The sequence below is a fragment of the Eptatretus burgeri genome, chromosome 2, assembly GCF_056783735.1.
Source record: "Eptatretus burgeri isolate ZD-2024b chromosome 2, Ebu_testis_v1, whole genome shotgun sequence".
Classification (NCBI taxonomy): Eukaryota; Metazoa; Chordata; class Myxini; order Myxiniformes; family Myxinidae; genus Eptatretus; species Eptatretus burgeri.
The window spans coordinates 138,076,922-138,092,552 of NC_140962.1; the positions used below are offsets into that span (position 1 = coordinate 138,076,922).

At 44.7% G+C, this 15,631-nt stretch overlaps 1 protein-coding gene across 2 annotated transcripts in view; it reads right to left on the reverse strand.

The window, feature by feature from the left end:
- Positions 1-519: 519 nt before the first annotated feature.
- The window catches only part of LOC147033270 (kinesin-like protein KIF27), a 54,874-nt gene continuing 39,762 nt past the window's right edge, over positions 520-15,631 (reverse strand). The window contains exons 10-13 of one of the 2 annotated variants that reach the window (XR_015055508.1): positions 12,561-12,690; positions 8,357-8,571; positions 5,452-5,532; positions 520-653 (exon numbers count right to left, since the gene is read on the reverse strand). Coding sequence is in view for 1 of the 2 variants with exons in the window: in XM_085871458.1 (XP_085727584.1) it covers positions 8,371-8,571; positions 12,561-12,690 (331 nt within the window). In the remaining variant the exon portion in view is untranslated. Of the gene's footprint in view, positions 654-5,411; positions 5,533-8,356; positions 8,572-12,560; positions 12,691-15,631 lie in introns of those variants that run through there. The other variant, XM_085871458.1, reaches the window with a different exon arrangement.

A 15,631-nucleotide genomic window follows, 5' to 3' on the forward strand; every position in this document is an offset into this window, starting at 1 on the left:
TGCCGGATGCCTTCTTGGAATGACAACTGAGATTTGCTCGTTGCTCCAAAGGACCAAAGACCAATTACATTTAACAGTATGATGCTATATACGAGGGTCCTGCCATCGTCCATCAAAGGACTTCTTGTCTGGCGAGGCCAAAAACACACACACACACACACACACACACACACACACACACACACACACACACACACACACACACACACACACACACACACACACACACACACACACACACACACACACACACACCTGGCTGACCATTACATACGGTGGGTTTTTTCTTGACATTGTAACATCAAATTTACCAATTAATTTTCCATCTTGGAGAATGGTGAACACCAGACAGAGGCTAAAACAATGCTGTTCGATCGACAATGATTTGTGAACATTCAATATCACACGTGATCTCCTGAAAACAATAGTTGATTGTGTCGAGGGAAATGGGATAAATTATCAACAAAACTTCAGGTTTGTGAGACCAAATCGGGTAAAAGTTATTACCTCAGCGTTTGCACCTCATCTTGGCCTGAACAGCACGCCAAATATCCAACAGCTGACTTGAATGTCCTGCTTCTCTTGTCGGCAGCATCTCGCTCATTTTCTTCAACACTCTTTTGGTGTTGACGCTGATCCTCACAAACAGGATCCTGTTTCCAAAAAGGAGAGAAAGATAGTAACAGAACACTTGGAAAGATACACATCGATTTTATATTATTTTTAAGGTTCGTGGTGGAGGAGCTTGTACATATGATCACCATTCAGGACAATGACAATTGGACACAAAGGAAACCAAACGGCTGCCCCAACCAACAGAGTAGTTCATGCCGGTTGCCTTCTAGGAATGACAACTGTGGTTCGCCTGTTGCTCCAAAGGACCAAAGACCAATTACATTAACAGTATTATGCCACAAACGAGGGTCCTGCCATTGCACATCAAAAACGTCTTGTCTGTCAGTTCAGGAAGAGGATCATATGCCGGAGCAGTGCGTTGCTGCGTCCACTTTCCACCGGTACTCCAGGGACCTCCGTCTGACCAACCCCCGGGCAGATGCCTGGCCCATCCCCATTTCCTTGAGATAATGATCAACCTGCTGCAGCTTCGAGGCACGTGGTCGGCCCATTGGCTTCCTCCACTGATGAGGGTCCCTTGCTGAGAGAATCTGGTGAGCAGGATAAGCGTCAGGAAAATGAGGCACATATCCATACAGCCGCAGCTGATGCACACCGACTACGCAGGTAACAAATCTCATTTGAGTCTCTCTCAGCAATCGCTCGTTGGACACAAAGTCCGACCAGTGATAGACAAGGATTCTCCGAAGAGACCTGGTAGCAAAGGAATCAAGTCTTCGTCTCAGATCCCTGGTCAAAGTGCAAGTCTCACATCCTTAGAGCAAGACTGGAAGCACCAAGAAACTGACCACTCGGACTTTCGTCGTCCTGCACAAGTACCGATAGCACCACACCCAATGATCCAGTGAATACATGACTCCCCAGGCCTGACCCAGACATCTGTTGACCTCTGGCTCACAGCCATCAGAGACATGAATATCACTGCCAAGGTAAGTGAATGTTAATGAAAGACTGGATCTTAGTTTTGACCCAGGAAACCTGTAATCTCAGCGGCTCAGACTCCTCATTCAGCACCTCGAGGGCCCCCAAAAGGACATCTAAAGTCTCCGCAAAGATGACTGCATCATCTGCAAAATGAAGGTCAAAGATCTTGACATTCCCAAACGACGCACCGCAGCTTGACCTCTCTGACATCCTCCCCAGAATCCAGTCCATACGAGCGCTGAAAAGTGTGGGGGCCAGTTCATAACCAGGGGTTTCTTTAGAAGCCAGTTACCGGTGACCCGCAGCCATCTACTCAGAGAAAAAATGTCAAAGGTCACCGCCTACTTCAGCGCCGATTTTTCGATTTTTTTTTTTGACACCACGAAATCTCTGCACCCCCTGTTTTGAAATCCGAGGGAAAAACACATTAGTATTTCGATAATCTCCATCTTCCAGACACCTTGGTGTGCCATAAACCATGGTCTTAAATTAATGAACCCTGTTTAAAAGCTGCTTGAACTAACTATACAGTATAGCTGAATTTCAGTCAACCAGTCAGTCAGTATGTTAATGCAACTACATCCAGTACAGGCCAAACCACCTGTTTTTGTGGAGTTTTCCACCCCAACAGCATGATAATATGAGAACTATTTCATGTCAGAAATCATGCGAGAATGCATCTCCAGCCATCTAGGATCCTCCAGCTTCCTGGGCCCTAGGCGGGCCCTGGACCCCAGCCATACAGCTGCGCTCGCTTCGCTCGCGGTAACCTGCTACTTTTTAATGGTAGCCTTCTAATCGAAAAAATAAGGAAATCCCTGCACAACCCTAACAGACTCCAGTAACAACTGGAAATAAGTCAGAGATGGTACCACCACATCTCTCAGCACTCTCAGTACCAGAGTATAGTTCAGATATTAGATTGATCAGTTTTGGTGGCACCCCAAGAAGACTAAGAATCCTCCAGAGTGCATCCCGACTCACTGAATCAAATGCTTTGCAGAGATCAACATAGGCTGCAAGCAGCCCCCTGCCGAAACTCTCATCTGCGTTTGGTGATAACCCGAAGAGCAAAGATACGGTCAATCGTTGACCTCTTTGGTGTAAAGCCTGACTGCTCTGGACGCTGGTGCTCAAGCAGATGGTGGCGATCCCTATCAATAATTATCGAGCAAAGACTTTGCCCGGCACTGAGAACAGCGTCATCCCTCAGTAGTCGTTGCAGTCCTGGTGATCACCGTTCCCTTTCCAGAGAGGGACAACACGGCCCCTCTTCCAATCAGTTGGGATGATGCGTGTGTTCCAGGCAGAGCACAGAACTAACTGCATGCAAGAACATGAATACAGTATTTCCACCAGCCTATGAAGCTCAGCATGGATGCCACAGATCCCAGGAGCTTTACCCTATTTCAATCGGTTCACCAAAGCCTGTGTTTCCACAAATGCAGGTGGATCACAGTTGATTGGAGAGTTAGCAATAGGGATTATAACACCCCTGACATTCAACTCAACAGCTGGTGGATCAGCCTGGTACAGCCGCTCAAAGTAACCGGCCCAGTGGGCCTTCACGTCAGCCTCCTCTGTCAAGAACCTACCACCCTCCACACCAACAGCAGTACACCGAGGGACGGGCTTGGAGGAACACAATGCGCGACTTCCCCTGTAAGCAGGACAAGAATCACTTGACGACAGGTGATGCTCTACCCCCTCACAGATTCCTCGCACGTAGGCCTCATTGTCCACTCTCAGCACATGTGCAGTTTTATGCCTCAACTCCCTGAACAGCTCAGCTCTGCCATTCAGCCTGGCTCTGTGACTCTGGTCAATGGTTTCCAGTGTCCCTTGAGAGACAAAATTCTTCTTTGCCCTACGGTGAGTTCCAAGACATCCACCAGCAATATCAAGGATTGTTGTCTTGAAGATACTCCACAACTCTTCAGGATTCCCCAAAGTACCCAGACCCCCAAATCACCACTCAGCCTGTTCACAAACTCCAAAGCTGCCCTCTCATCCTTAAGCTTCCCAACATACTGCCTCGGCAGGCCATTGTCCCGGATTTAAGCTGCAACTTCAGAGTTGCTGCAAGCCTGTGGTCGGTATTGAGGAACTGAGCACTCCATTAGACCCTGTAGTTCTGGATCATCCTCCAGTGACCATCAAAGAGCACATGTTCAATCTCCTTTGCCACACAACCAGCGCTGGAATTCCAAGTCCAGCGATGAGCCTGTGGGCGCTGAAACCATGAACCAGCCACCCTAAGTCCATGACTTCTTGCAAAGTCAAGGAACTTGGTGCTCTTCCAGTTCACAGTTCCAGACCCATGGGGACCAACACATGTCTTGTAACCATCCCTATCAGTTCCAGTCGATGCACTTAAATCCCCCAAGACGAGATAGAAGAGTATCTCACCGGGGGCACTGATCAACCACAGACTCGAGCATGGAATAGAATGCGACCTTCATGGTGAGATCACTTGCCTCAGTAGGAGCATACACACAGACCAGGGAAACGACACCCAAGGAGTGACGAATCTTTCGTCTCATAATACGCTCGTTGACCGGTGTTACCTCAATTATCATTGGAGCCAGCTTATTGGACACAGCTGCAGCAACTCCTTGGGCATGGTAACCATCAGATAGACCAGACTAATCGTAGGTGTAGCCACCTGCCATTATCTCACCATTATGCTGTGTCCGAACCTCAGAGTGCTGCAATACCGACATTCAAACGCTTGAGCTCAGATGATTACAGAGACAGGTGATCATCCTCTCTTGGTGATTGGACATTCTAGGCACCCATCCGAAGTGACCGCCTCAGGTTAACCCAAGGAGACCATCATCTAGTGGATGACACCTCAACACCACCCTGACACTCTACCGAAATCCACCCTGGGATGGTTAACCCGAGTTTTTCCTCCTCTCAAAGAGTGGTGGTCCCAAAAGCTTTGCCTTAATCCCATCATCTGGTGAGCTTCCTTGCAAAGGGAAGCTGCACAGGAGGTACTCCCATGGAGGGGGTTTTCAATTTTTTTTGCGTTTTTGGTGTGTTTTGTAGAGTGAAAGGTTTTACGGAGGCCGGAGTGCAAATCTTGCCACCAAACTCCTAAAAAAAAAAGAAAAAAGTAACCCAACTGCAGGAGGACGTCCGCAGACACAGTTGGGCACAAGAAATGGATGGCCATTGGTTCACAAGGAGGTCCTCCACCCTTTGACAGGTTTTGTTTTTCATCCTGCTGGGTGTCCATATCATACACCCTCCTCACCAGGAAACCTGGTAGGGGAGACTGTTTAGTTGCCGACAACCCAAACATGAAACAGGTTAGTACAGGTTTGCATGGTACCTGTAGCAAGCCACAGATCAAATCTTTTTCTCTCACATTCTTCTAAAATGGTTGAGGATGTGTTCGATACCTGGATATTTTTACAACTAAAATGGCCGCCAGTCTACCAGTCGGCTATCTTTGATCAGTACACAAAATAAAGTGAGGTGCGCATGTCTGCTTTCATGTATTGTGCTTGTGCCAAGTTTGAACAAAATCAGTCCATACATGTCTGAGAAATGGTTGGGGACATATTTAAGTAACAAAATGGACACCAGCTGGCCATATTGGATCTGATTTCGGAAAAAAAAATGACGTGCATATGTAAGCCATCATTCATGATCTATATGCCAAGTTTGAACAGCATCTGTGAATGCATGTCCGAGAAATGGTTGCGGACGCATGCATGCACACGAAAATCGAGACAAAATCCATCAGCCCCCGTTTCAGACTAAGTCCATTGGGGACTAATAGGTTATTATGTGCAGGCACACTGGATAAATTATGAACAAAACTTCAGGTTCATGAGACCATATCGGGTTGAATTCAAGTTATTAAGGAAGAATTGGTACCTCATCTTGGCCTGAACAGCGCGCCAAATATTTAACAGCTGACTCAAACATCCTTCTGCTTCTCTCGTCAGCAGCATGATCCTGTTTCCCAAAAGGAGAGAAAGATAGTCACAGAATACTTGGAAAGATACACATACATTTTACACTATTTTTAAGGTTAGTAGTGGAGGAGCTTGTACATATGATCACCATTCAGAACAAAGACAATTGCATACAAACGAAAGCAAATGGCTGCCCCAACCAGTGGAGTAGATCAGGCCGGTTGCCTTCTCGGAATGACAATTGAGGTCCTCTCGTTACTCCAAAGTCCCCAAAAAGAATATTACACCAGAACTGTCACTTTATAACTGCTGGCAGTAATGACCAGGTACCAAGACGTCCCGCTTTGATACAACCCTGCTTTAATCGGACATCTGACCCATGATGTCCTCTTTATTCAATTGAATTTAGAATGGGATTAAAATTAATTGAATTCCACTCAAATGGAAGACCAAATACTGTAGGTACAGTCATGCATTGGAGTCATCAGAAGGAACCCTGTGGGGAGCACAAATAAGGAAAAAGCAAATGAAGTCTTCAGGATGGACCTGCATAGGACTCCGCTTTCAGCTGTTACTTCTCTACCTTCAAATCCATCCAGACGCAGCCAAGTGAGTCTCATTTAAAAAAAGAAGAAAAAGAACCCAGATTCAAAAAAAATAAATAATTATGGCTGCCAGACCATGCGTCGGATCAACGTTTAATTTTAAGACATATACATATTCCCCATGGATACTACATCATAACTGTGAAGTTTCACGTCGATCGATGAAGTGTATTTTGTCAAATACAAGGGTCCAGCCATCGCAAATCAAGGGAATTATTGTCTGTCTATCCCAGAAACATACAAAAACACACACACACACATACATGGAGGTGGATACTTTGAGACTAGCGAGGTCTCTGTTCCACCTTCTGAAACCCACATATGAAATTAACAACCAATGACGCGCACGCGCACGCACGCACGCACGCACACACGGGTCGGATAAGTCGTCTGTTTCCATTGGATGGTTTCTCTCTCATGCATGTGAGAAAACATTAAATCTGTACAGAACAGTACAATGGACTGCCTCCCATATGTGTAAGTGTGAAATAATTTATATACAATGTTCACAGCAGAGTACTTTGGAATCGCAAACAATGCCAAACTTTCTCGTCTGTCCACAAACATCCACGAGCTCCAATCTAACGTTCACAAGCTTGATTATCCTCGCTCTTCTCTTCTCTGGATATTGGACATCACGGATACTTTCCTTCATTATAATGTGTGTGTAATGGACTCGTCTCTCTGTGAATATTCTCTCTTGTTGATAACAATGGCTTGACTTGAAGATTGAGTCATCAGTTAGGATCACAACAGTCACTCATGGCTTTCATTTAGAGGATAAGATTGTAATCCATTTGCTTTTCTTACATTTTCATCTTTGCTTACATTTCCTTATAAAAAAAATACTAGCGTGGATCGGCTCGCTACTCCGCACGTCATTGTAGAGATTGACGTCACAGATTTGTGTTGGCATGAATAACACCAATCATAATTCAAACATTTCTTTTCTACAAATTTATTTGTAATTTTGCTGAAATTGTATATATTAGAAATTTAATGTGATACAAGAAGGTCCAAGTGGTCAAGGGTCTACTAAGCTGTCTAATCTGTCTGGAGGGTGTAACTGTGTAAGGGGTCAAAATGGTGTTAAGCTTTCTAAAGGGCCTTAGGGGTCTTTTGGTGACTTTTGGGTTTTTTGGGTGTTCAGGGTCTTTGGACATCTTGGGGTGGGGGGGGAGGGTCTTCTAGGTCTTTTGCATCTTAGGAGTCCTTAGGGTCTTAGAGGGTCTTCAAAGGTCTAAGGGATCTCAGCAGTCTAAAGCGTCGAAAGGTACATTCCAATAGTACGTAAATAATGGACATGTCGTCACACGACTGGACAGACGGATGGACGGAAGGACAGAGGGACGCACGTCGAGACCGAGCTCGAGGTATTTTCTATCATTCTCAAAATAGCAATGATTCTACGGGGCTTTGTTTTGAAAATCTGGACAAATTGTAAACAAATGTCAAAAGTTATTTTATTACCTCTGTCACCAAAGGTGGATGGAGGTTATGTTTTCACCCCTGTCTGTCTGTTTGTTGGTTTATCTATTTGTCTATCTGTCTGTGAGTGGGATATCTCAAAAAGTTATGGACAGATTTGGATGAAATTTGGTGGACAGGTTGAGTGTGCAACAATGCCAAATTGTTCCAATTTTGGTGAATATCCAGATCTGGGTATGAGAATTAAAAACAATTTTTTAACTGCTTCTTCACCATTGAGAAATGGGACAAAAAAAAAAACTACTAAGTATAGCATATTTCCAAGAGTTGTGGATGGATTATGACAAAACTAGGTAGATGAGTTGGGAAGGTGACAAGAACAAGCTGATTCGATTTTGGTTAAGGTCCGGATGCAGATCCGGCCTATCATTGGGATACAAAACATGCACTGTTCAGCCTGGCGGAGTGTTGCTCCACATCTACCGAGTGGCATTCTAGTATTGCAAATTGTGATTACATTTGCCACCACTTTGAACAGTCACGTTATACACCATAGCCTTTCAATAAAATCTAAAAATACACTAAACATTTTGTAATGGCAAAATAGAAATTTGTCGAGAAATGAAAACAAGCATTTGGGTCACAAAAAACATCGGGTTTCTTAGAAAGGAAAACGTTCTTTCCTCCTCAAATCACAATTATTGCAACAATGCAGATAAGATGGGAAATGTAAAAACAAAATATGTGACATCCCCCCCCCCCCCCACCCTCACACCCTCTATCCCCACTGTATTTAAAATTACCAATTCATACATCCAGGAGATCACTTACATGTTGAGTTGTCTCTACATTTTCACTGTCACAACCGATGTCCCATTGAAAAAATATTTCATGGCATTTGAGGCGTCTTTCTCACAGGGTCGCTTGGCCATGATCAGAAGGACATTCGGTTCAAGAGTAGACAAAAGCAAGAAGAAAGAAATGGCTGATAAATCATCGATGTTGTGTGCTGAGTCTATCAAGAACACCACTGGCCCTTTAGAAACCTGAAAGGATCCGACATAAGGAACTGTTAAATGAGTCTTTTTGGAAGCAACACGAGAGGCAAGATAAATAAATAACTGCATGTTCCATAAAATCACAGTGTGCTACCTCAAATACAACAATAATAATAATAAAAGACAATTAACAGGTATAAAATGATTTAAAATCCTTTCTACACAAGCAGACTGCAAGTTGACTGGATTCTACGGTCTGGGTTCCATTCTCGACGTGACTATAAGCTGTAACCTGTGCTTCACAGTCTGATCATCATATCAGTTAGTGCACCTTCTGTCAGATGGGACATTCTGCTCGTTGTTCCATGTGCTAGCATTTGCTGGTTGACATGGTCTTTCACAAGAGTAAGACATCAGCTGCTGCCACCTTGGCCAATTTCCAAATTCCTGCCAAAACCAACAGTGGAGCTCACGCCGATTTCCTTACAGAAGTGACACCCGTGGCACTCTTACTATATCAAAGGACTAACAACCTATCGCTATATTGGACACTAGACGACCCGTGAACCCGTTGGGTTCCCGTTGTGACAGCGGTTGATGTAAAAAAATCATTTCAAGAAAAAAAAAAAAAAGAAGATAGCTCCAGCGAACTATACCGCTGAGGTTGTTTGCATTGATCAAATACTCCCGGAGTACTTGACTGAATCAGGAATTGATTATTTAATTTTTTGTTGCCCGATTTGAACGAAACTTGATACTGCACACCACAGGCGAATGGCAAGTAAGGTGGCCCTAAAATTTTTGTGCTATCGTGTACCATTTTGGCTGTATTTCAGGAACATACATACATGATGAGAGTTTTAGTAATATAGAGATAGATGGTGCGTTCAAAATACGAAGGTCTCCTCCTTCTTCTTCTTCTTCTTGGCAGCTTAGTTGCCGGGTAGCTATCATTTTGTTGGGGCACGGCTGTGCCACAGATGCAATGCCCCTATACCAGTACACTGGCAATCATTTTGCCGACCTTGGAAGGATGACAGGATGAGTCAACCCCACCTGCTGTTAATTCAATGACTGACAGGAGCTCAAACTCAAGACCCAAAGATCGCAAGCCAGCCATCCCAACCACTAAACCAAGCACCAGGTATAGCCAAGGCCTCCTAATTTATGTCAAGCAAGTAAGCCTTCCAGAAATGACACACACTTCACTCCTCAACATATTCCTTGAGGAGTGCGACACATTTTGGCAGCTATTCATCCATGACATGAAAGTTGAAGCAAAACTTTCTTCAGGCATAAACAATCACACGAAGTCTCCTCTCATTTTCACAGGTCCTCCTTGATTGGGCAACTTCCTCCATCTTGGAAAGTTGCAAACATCACTGCTATCCATAACAAAGCTTCCAAAATTTAATCCCTCAACTACAAACGGATTAGCTTTCTCCCCATAAAAAGCAAAGTAATGGAACCCATCATTGCAGCTGACCTCAGCCCCCATCTCTTTTCCAACCTGCTCATTCGGCTTCTGACCTGGCCATTTCACCTTGGCTACTTACTCCTGACACCAGTGGATTGCCCTGAAACACAAGCAAGAGCTTCGGGCCATCTCTTCAGATATATCTCAGCCTTTGAAACTGTCTGGCATCCAGCCGAGATTTTAAATCGTCTTCCTTTGTTATTTCAGGCCCCCTGCCGATTTCCTATTTGGGGGGAAACAGTGAGTGGCCCTTGACGGTGTCCCTTCCCATGAACTTTACCTTCAGGCTGGAGTTCCACAAGGCAGGGTCTCTGAAAGTACATCATTCTTGATCTAATCAATGACCTCTCTGATTATATGGAACACTAACTTTACAACCAACTGGAGTCATCAGCAAAATTGTAATCTCCACTTGCGTGTTTCAGAAGGTGGAACGAGTCCTCGCAGAACTCAACGTATCTACCTCCAGTTTCGTGCAGAGTGACTCAAGTGCAGAATATTATTTGCAGTAAGGCCTAAGTCACATTTGCTCTACGGCGAGGATACGGTGGCCGTACGTCCTCTGAATTGACAGAAATGTGTGGCGGCCGCAGTGTTTCTGAGGTGGCCTCAGGGTGGCCCTACGCCGTATGGCTATATTTTACAGGCCTGGGGTCGCCGTGGAATTATAGCGCGGAGTTATAACTCTTTTCATTTCTACGTTCGCCGTCGCAATTCGACAAGCCGAAACAAAAGAACTGATAAAAAAAATAAAGAAAAAAAAGAACCCACTCGTTTCCGTCCGTCTGGCCGAACGTTCACCTTTGGGGCCCTGCGGTCGCCTTGCGGGCACCTTGCGTCTGCCTTGAAAATTCTATGGCCGCCGCAGGAACGCCCTAAGGTCACCGTGCAACATCAAATCAAAGACCGTACGGCACCCGCACGTTTTCGGTCTCCACAATTTCTAAATACGCCGTGCAGCTCCCCGAAAAATAAAAACATATGTGACTGCTACATTGTGTGACCGTGGAAAGATTCCTGACCAGACCAAGCTTGTCATGGTGTATACAAGGCTTTCATATGAAGATACCGAGAATATATGGCTCCTTGATCTGTTGTTGTTGCCCCTGCTTCACAATTTGCTGTCTTGAGGTGGTCAAAACAAAGCCTTCCATATCATTGGAATCACAAGACAGGAAGCAGATTCCCAAGGATTGTCACCCTCTCATCAGCTGAAAAATTGGTGGGGTCTATTTTTTAAAAGCCCACATCTGGCCTTGTATCTCCATCCCCCTCTTACCTCTACCCTCCCAAAGCTGCCCCTGGTCATGCACATTCTAAAAGAAAACGTCAGCTGCTCACGTCCAGGTTGGTTGGCAGCTTGCATTCATTTGCACCACGACTGTATTCTCCCAAATGTGGAACAGTCTTCCTGTGTCTGTTACCTGATCACCATCATTCAGTCTTTCAAATGTGCTGCCCATCATGACCTCAAACACACAACCATGATCGTTTAGACAACAGAGATAAACCATGATTGTTTCAACAATACGACAGTAGAGAATGTCAAAGGGGTGAGCAAAGGTCATTTGGCCCATCTTTCTTGCATCACAGGCCACAATCCCAGGGCTCCATACCACACGCACTCAGAATGACTACAAATCTGACACATAGTGATGTGTTCATTGAGTTGCAGATGTCACAAGGAAATTAAAGTGTAAAAGAAATAAAAGTGAGGAAGGAAAATATAGTAAGGATAATATTGAGTGATAAGGGAGGGTGAAGTGTTTTTTGTTTGTTTGGGATCCAAGAGATCGAGTGGGTAAAGGAGAGGATGGAAAATAAAGTGGGTGGAGGGTTATTGTTGGGAGTGGAGTATGGAATGAATGGTTGGGTTTCAGAAGAACCATCATGTATAGTATCCACCATTGTTTCATCCCAAACTTTCTAAACCTTTCAAACATCCGTTCTAATTTGTCGCCTTGAAGTAGAATTTCCAACTTTTGACTGTTTTTAGCTCCAAGGTTTGTCGGGCATTACTCCAAACATTTAATATTTGCCTCACAGCTTCTGTTCTCCCTCTACTTCACACTTTTCTCAATTGAATTGTTTTGCATTAAAAAAGAAAAGAAGTTATTTAGCAACAACTTTTTTTTATCAATTATTAGCTCACCTGGAACATCATTCCAGGGAGCTTATGGGACAGCACGTCGTCCGTCCACAAATACTTGCAACTTCTTCTCTGAAACTACGCTACAATTTCGATGAAACTTTACCACAATGTTCATCACCATGTATCAAATGTTGTTCATGGCATTTAAAAAAAAGATTTAAAAAATTCGGGCCCTGGGGGGAGGGGAGGGATTGCTCTCCAAAATAGGTATTTGCTATAACATTGGTAGGTACATTTTGCTGATTCTGTCCCACAATGATTTCCTCCTGAGTATCATTATTCTACCAGGTGAGCGCCCAGGGGTATTGCCCCTACGTTTCTGCATACAATCATGTGTTTGTCAAATTTTAGTGTTGTGAGACCAAATGGGGTCAAATTAAGAGTGGTATCAAAGAGTTTGAACCTCACCTCAGCTTTAAAAGCCATCCAGATATCACTCGGTTCATTTGAGAAGCATTCTGCTTCTCTTTTCGGCAGCATGTCATACATTTTCTTCAATGCCCATTCTTTGTTGTCATCGAGTTCCATCGACACAATCCTGTTCCATACAAGGAGAAAGTTAATAACAGAGCAATTGTGAAGGTACACATAGCTTTTATTTAATATCTAAGGCTGGTGGAGGAGATTGTACATGTATCACTTCCAGAACAAGGACATTAGGACAAGCAAATAACATCTTATATATTATTTCCCAGTTTAGCCTGGTGTTGGCACAGTGGTTAGGGCAGTGGCTTGGGATCCAAGAGATCCTGAGTTCAAGCCCCGTTGGGCCACTGAATTAATACACCAGGGGGTTCACTCAGCCTGTCATCCTTCCGAGGTCGGCGAAATGAGTACCAGTATACTGGGCCGGTGTATACCCCGGTTAAAATCGGTGTACCATATCCCTGTGTCGTAAGAGGCGACGAGGGTTGCATCAGGAAGGGCATCCGGCGTAAAACATGTGCCAAATCACTATGTGGATCATACGGATGATCCGCTGTGGCGACCCCTAACGGGAGCAGCCGAAAGAAGAAGATATTATTTCCCAGTTTGTGGTTTCGTGTCGCGCTATCTTCGACTTTGTTCTGTGCTCGAGTAGTGTGATATTCGGCTTACATTATCTCAAAGACCATATGAGGTGCATGGTACAAAAAAAAAGTAAATAAAATGGTTCTGAAACAGTGAAATCGTATTCCACTTACTGCATTAAAGTAAAATGACTGCTGATACTCTGCATCAGTTCCTTTCTCAAACACATCCACCCCAACATGTCGCGCAGAGCGTGGGTTATGCTAGTGGATTTTGATTCTGAAGTCTTAGCAGAGTTCAATGCTCCTACAATAATAAAATGGTTGCCTCAGGAGGAGAAAGTTAAATCAAATGCATTCTACAAGAATGGACAAAAGTAGTTTGTAAAATGACGTATTTGCAACTTTAAAATATACAAATTAAGGGTGTTGCTGGCAGTCCTTGTGCATCCTGCAGAATCTGGGGATGGGGGGAAGGGGTAGCACGGAAAGAACAGAGAGTGCAAGACCAGAAAGAAGGCAATAGAAAACAAGGGTACCACTGACCTGTTTGCAATAGGAAAGTAATAGGCCTATGTACTCAGCTTCATCATGGGAGATTCCATTGATATTGAAGGCTTTGGTTTCCATGGCGTCAAGCTGAGCAAGGTATGAGGCAGGGGCACCAATTTAGAGGGGAAAGGAGTACTCCATCGAGCTGCCGATGAAAGCCTTGTAGGTGATCAGAGTTCAGGTGTGCCAAGTAAGGACTTTGCACAACAGAGGATGCCCAGTCGGCGACTGCCTTTGGAGGTGAACTTCGTCACGTGGTTTGGCCAAGGCTGATAATGAAACCCAAGAGTTTGAGAGACTGAACTTGTTCAAGAGGATTGCTAAGAAAGTAGATTGGAGGGTTTGCCAGACTGACCTTTTAGAGAGAGATAGTGAGTGTGTGGGATTTGTCATCGGGATTGAAAGACATATTCCAACTGTTTGGGTGGGATGCAGACTGTATCGAATGCTCGAGATACTGCATGTCTGGAGAGATGGCCTGGATCTCATGTCTGACATTGAGAGCTTCCATCCATTGTTGAGAGAGCAGAGACAGCATGTTCAAGGTAGAGTGACCTGGTCTGAAACCAAACTTATGGTCAGAGATCAGGCCGTTTCAGAAGAAGAAGGATTTCATATCAACTGCATTTATGGACTCCATGACCTTGCTGATGATTGGAAGTAAGCTGATAGGTGTGTAGTGAAGGGGATCAGGTTTTATACCTGGGTTATTGTGATGCAATGATGTAGGGTGACTTCCAAGCAGATGGAAGGTTATACCGAGGGAAAGGTATATGGTGAACAGAGCAGAAAGAGAATGTGGAATCGCAGCCGAGCAAGTTTTTAGGACACGTGAGCCGATGCCGTCTGGTCCAGTTGAAGAATCAGAGTCGGGGGATGCAAGAAACGTCTCCACCTTCTCAGGTGAAGAAAAAGACACAGAAACCAGGAGCAATTGGGTCGACAGGGAAGGGTGGGTACAGAGGGCAAGTGTTTGGGGACACAAGATATGGAAGCAAACACAAAATTGAGGCATTCGACTTTCTCACAATTGGAGTCGGCTGTGGTGATATTTGAAGGGAAGGAAGAAATGGAGGGGGATCATACACCAGAGATAGACTTAAGGTGCCACCAGGTTTTAGAGGAGGGAGACAAGTTTGAAAGTTCATTCTTGAAATTGGACAGATGGTGTTTTCTGGCTCTACTGAGAGGGAACACACACTTGTTGCGGGCTTTGTGGAATGATCTGACGTGGCCTTCGGTCGGATTTGCCTTCCAGGAGGAGAATGCGAGTTGTTTCAAGGAAACTGCCGCACCACTGCATTCGGTGTACCATGGGTGGGAGGATGGATATGATAACTGAAGACAAGATGGGATGAATATGTGCATAAGGGAAACCAGGTTTCTGTGGAAGAATTCCCAGGCTGAGTCAATATTGGGGTGGCGAATATAGGAGACCAGTCCTGAAGTGAGATGGCTGCTTGCAGTCCCTGCCAACCTGCTCGAGGGAACTGCCAGACTCGCCGGCAACAAGTATTTTCTCTGAAAATTAATAGCGAGAGAGATGTTGACCTTCACAAGAACATGCTCAGATGAACCAATTGGAGCAGAGGAAGAGCAGGAGACATTAGCAGGGAAAAAATCCGGATCAGAAAGTTCACAGCTTGAGTCAGTCCCATGGAGTCAAAGAAGTCCGTTGCTGAAGTGCCATAGCTGGGGAGAGAGGTACCAGCACCCAGCCAATTGGCATGGTGACAATTTAAATCACCACATCCGAGGAAGAAAGAGTTGGGATGAGTGATTAAAAGTTGGTCCATGTTGTCTGAGAGAGAGAAGTAAAAATCGATTCATCGTTGGGAGAACGGTACAACACACAAACAAGAGGTGGGAGGGTAGAGAAAGTCGCAGAGTAGAAGAAGTGATTGGTCCGTGTACATA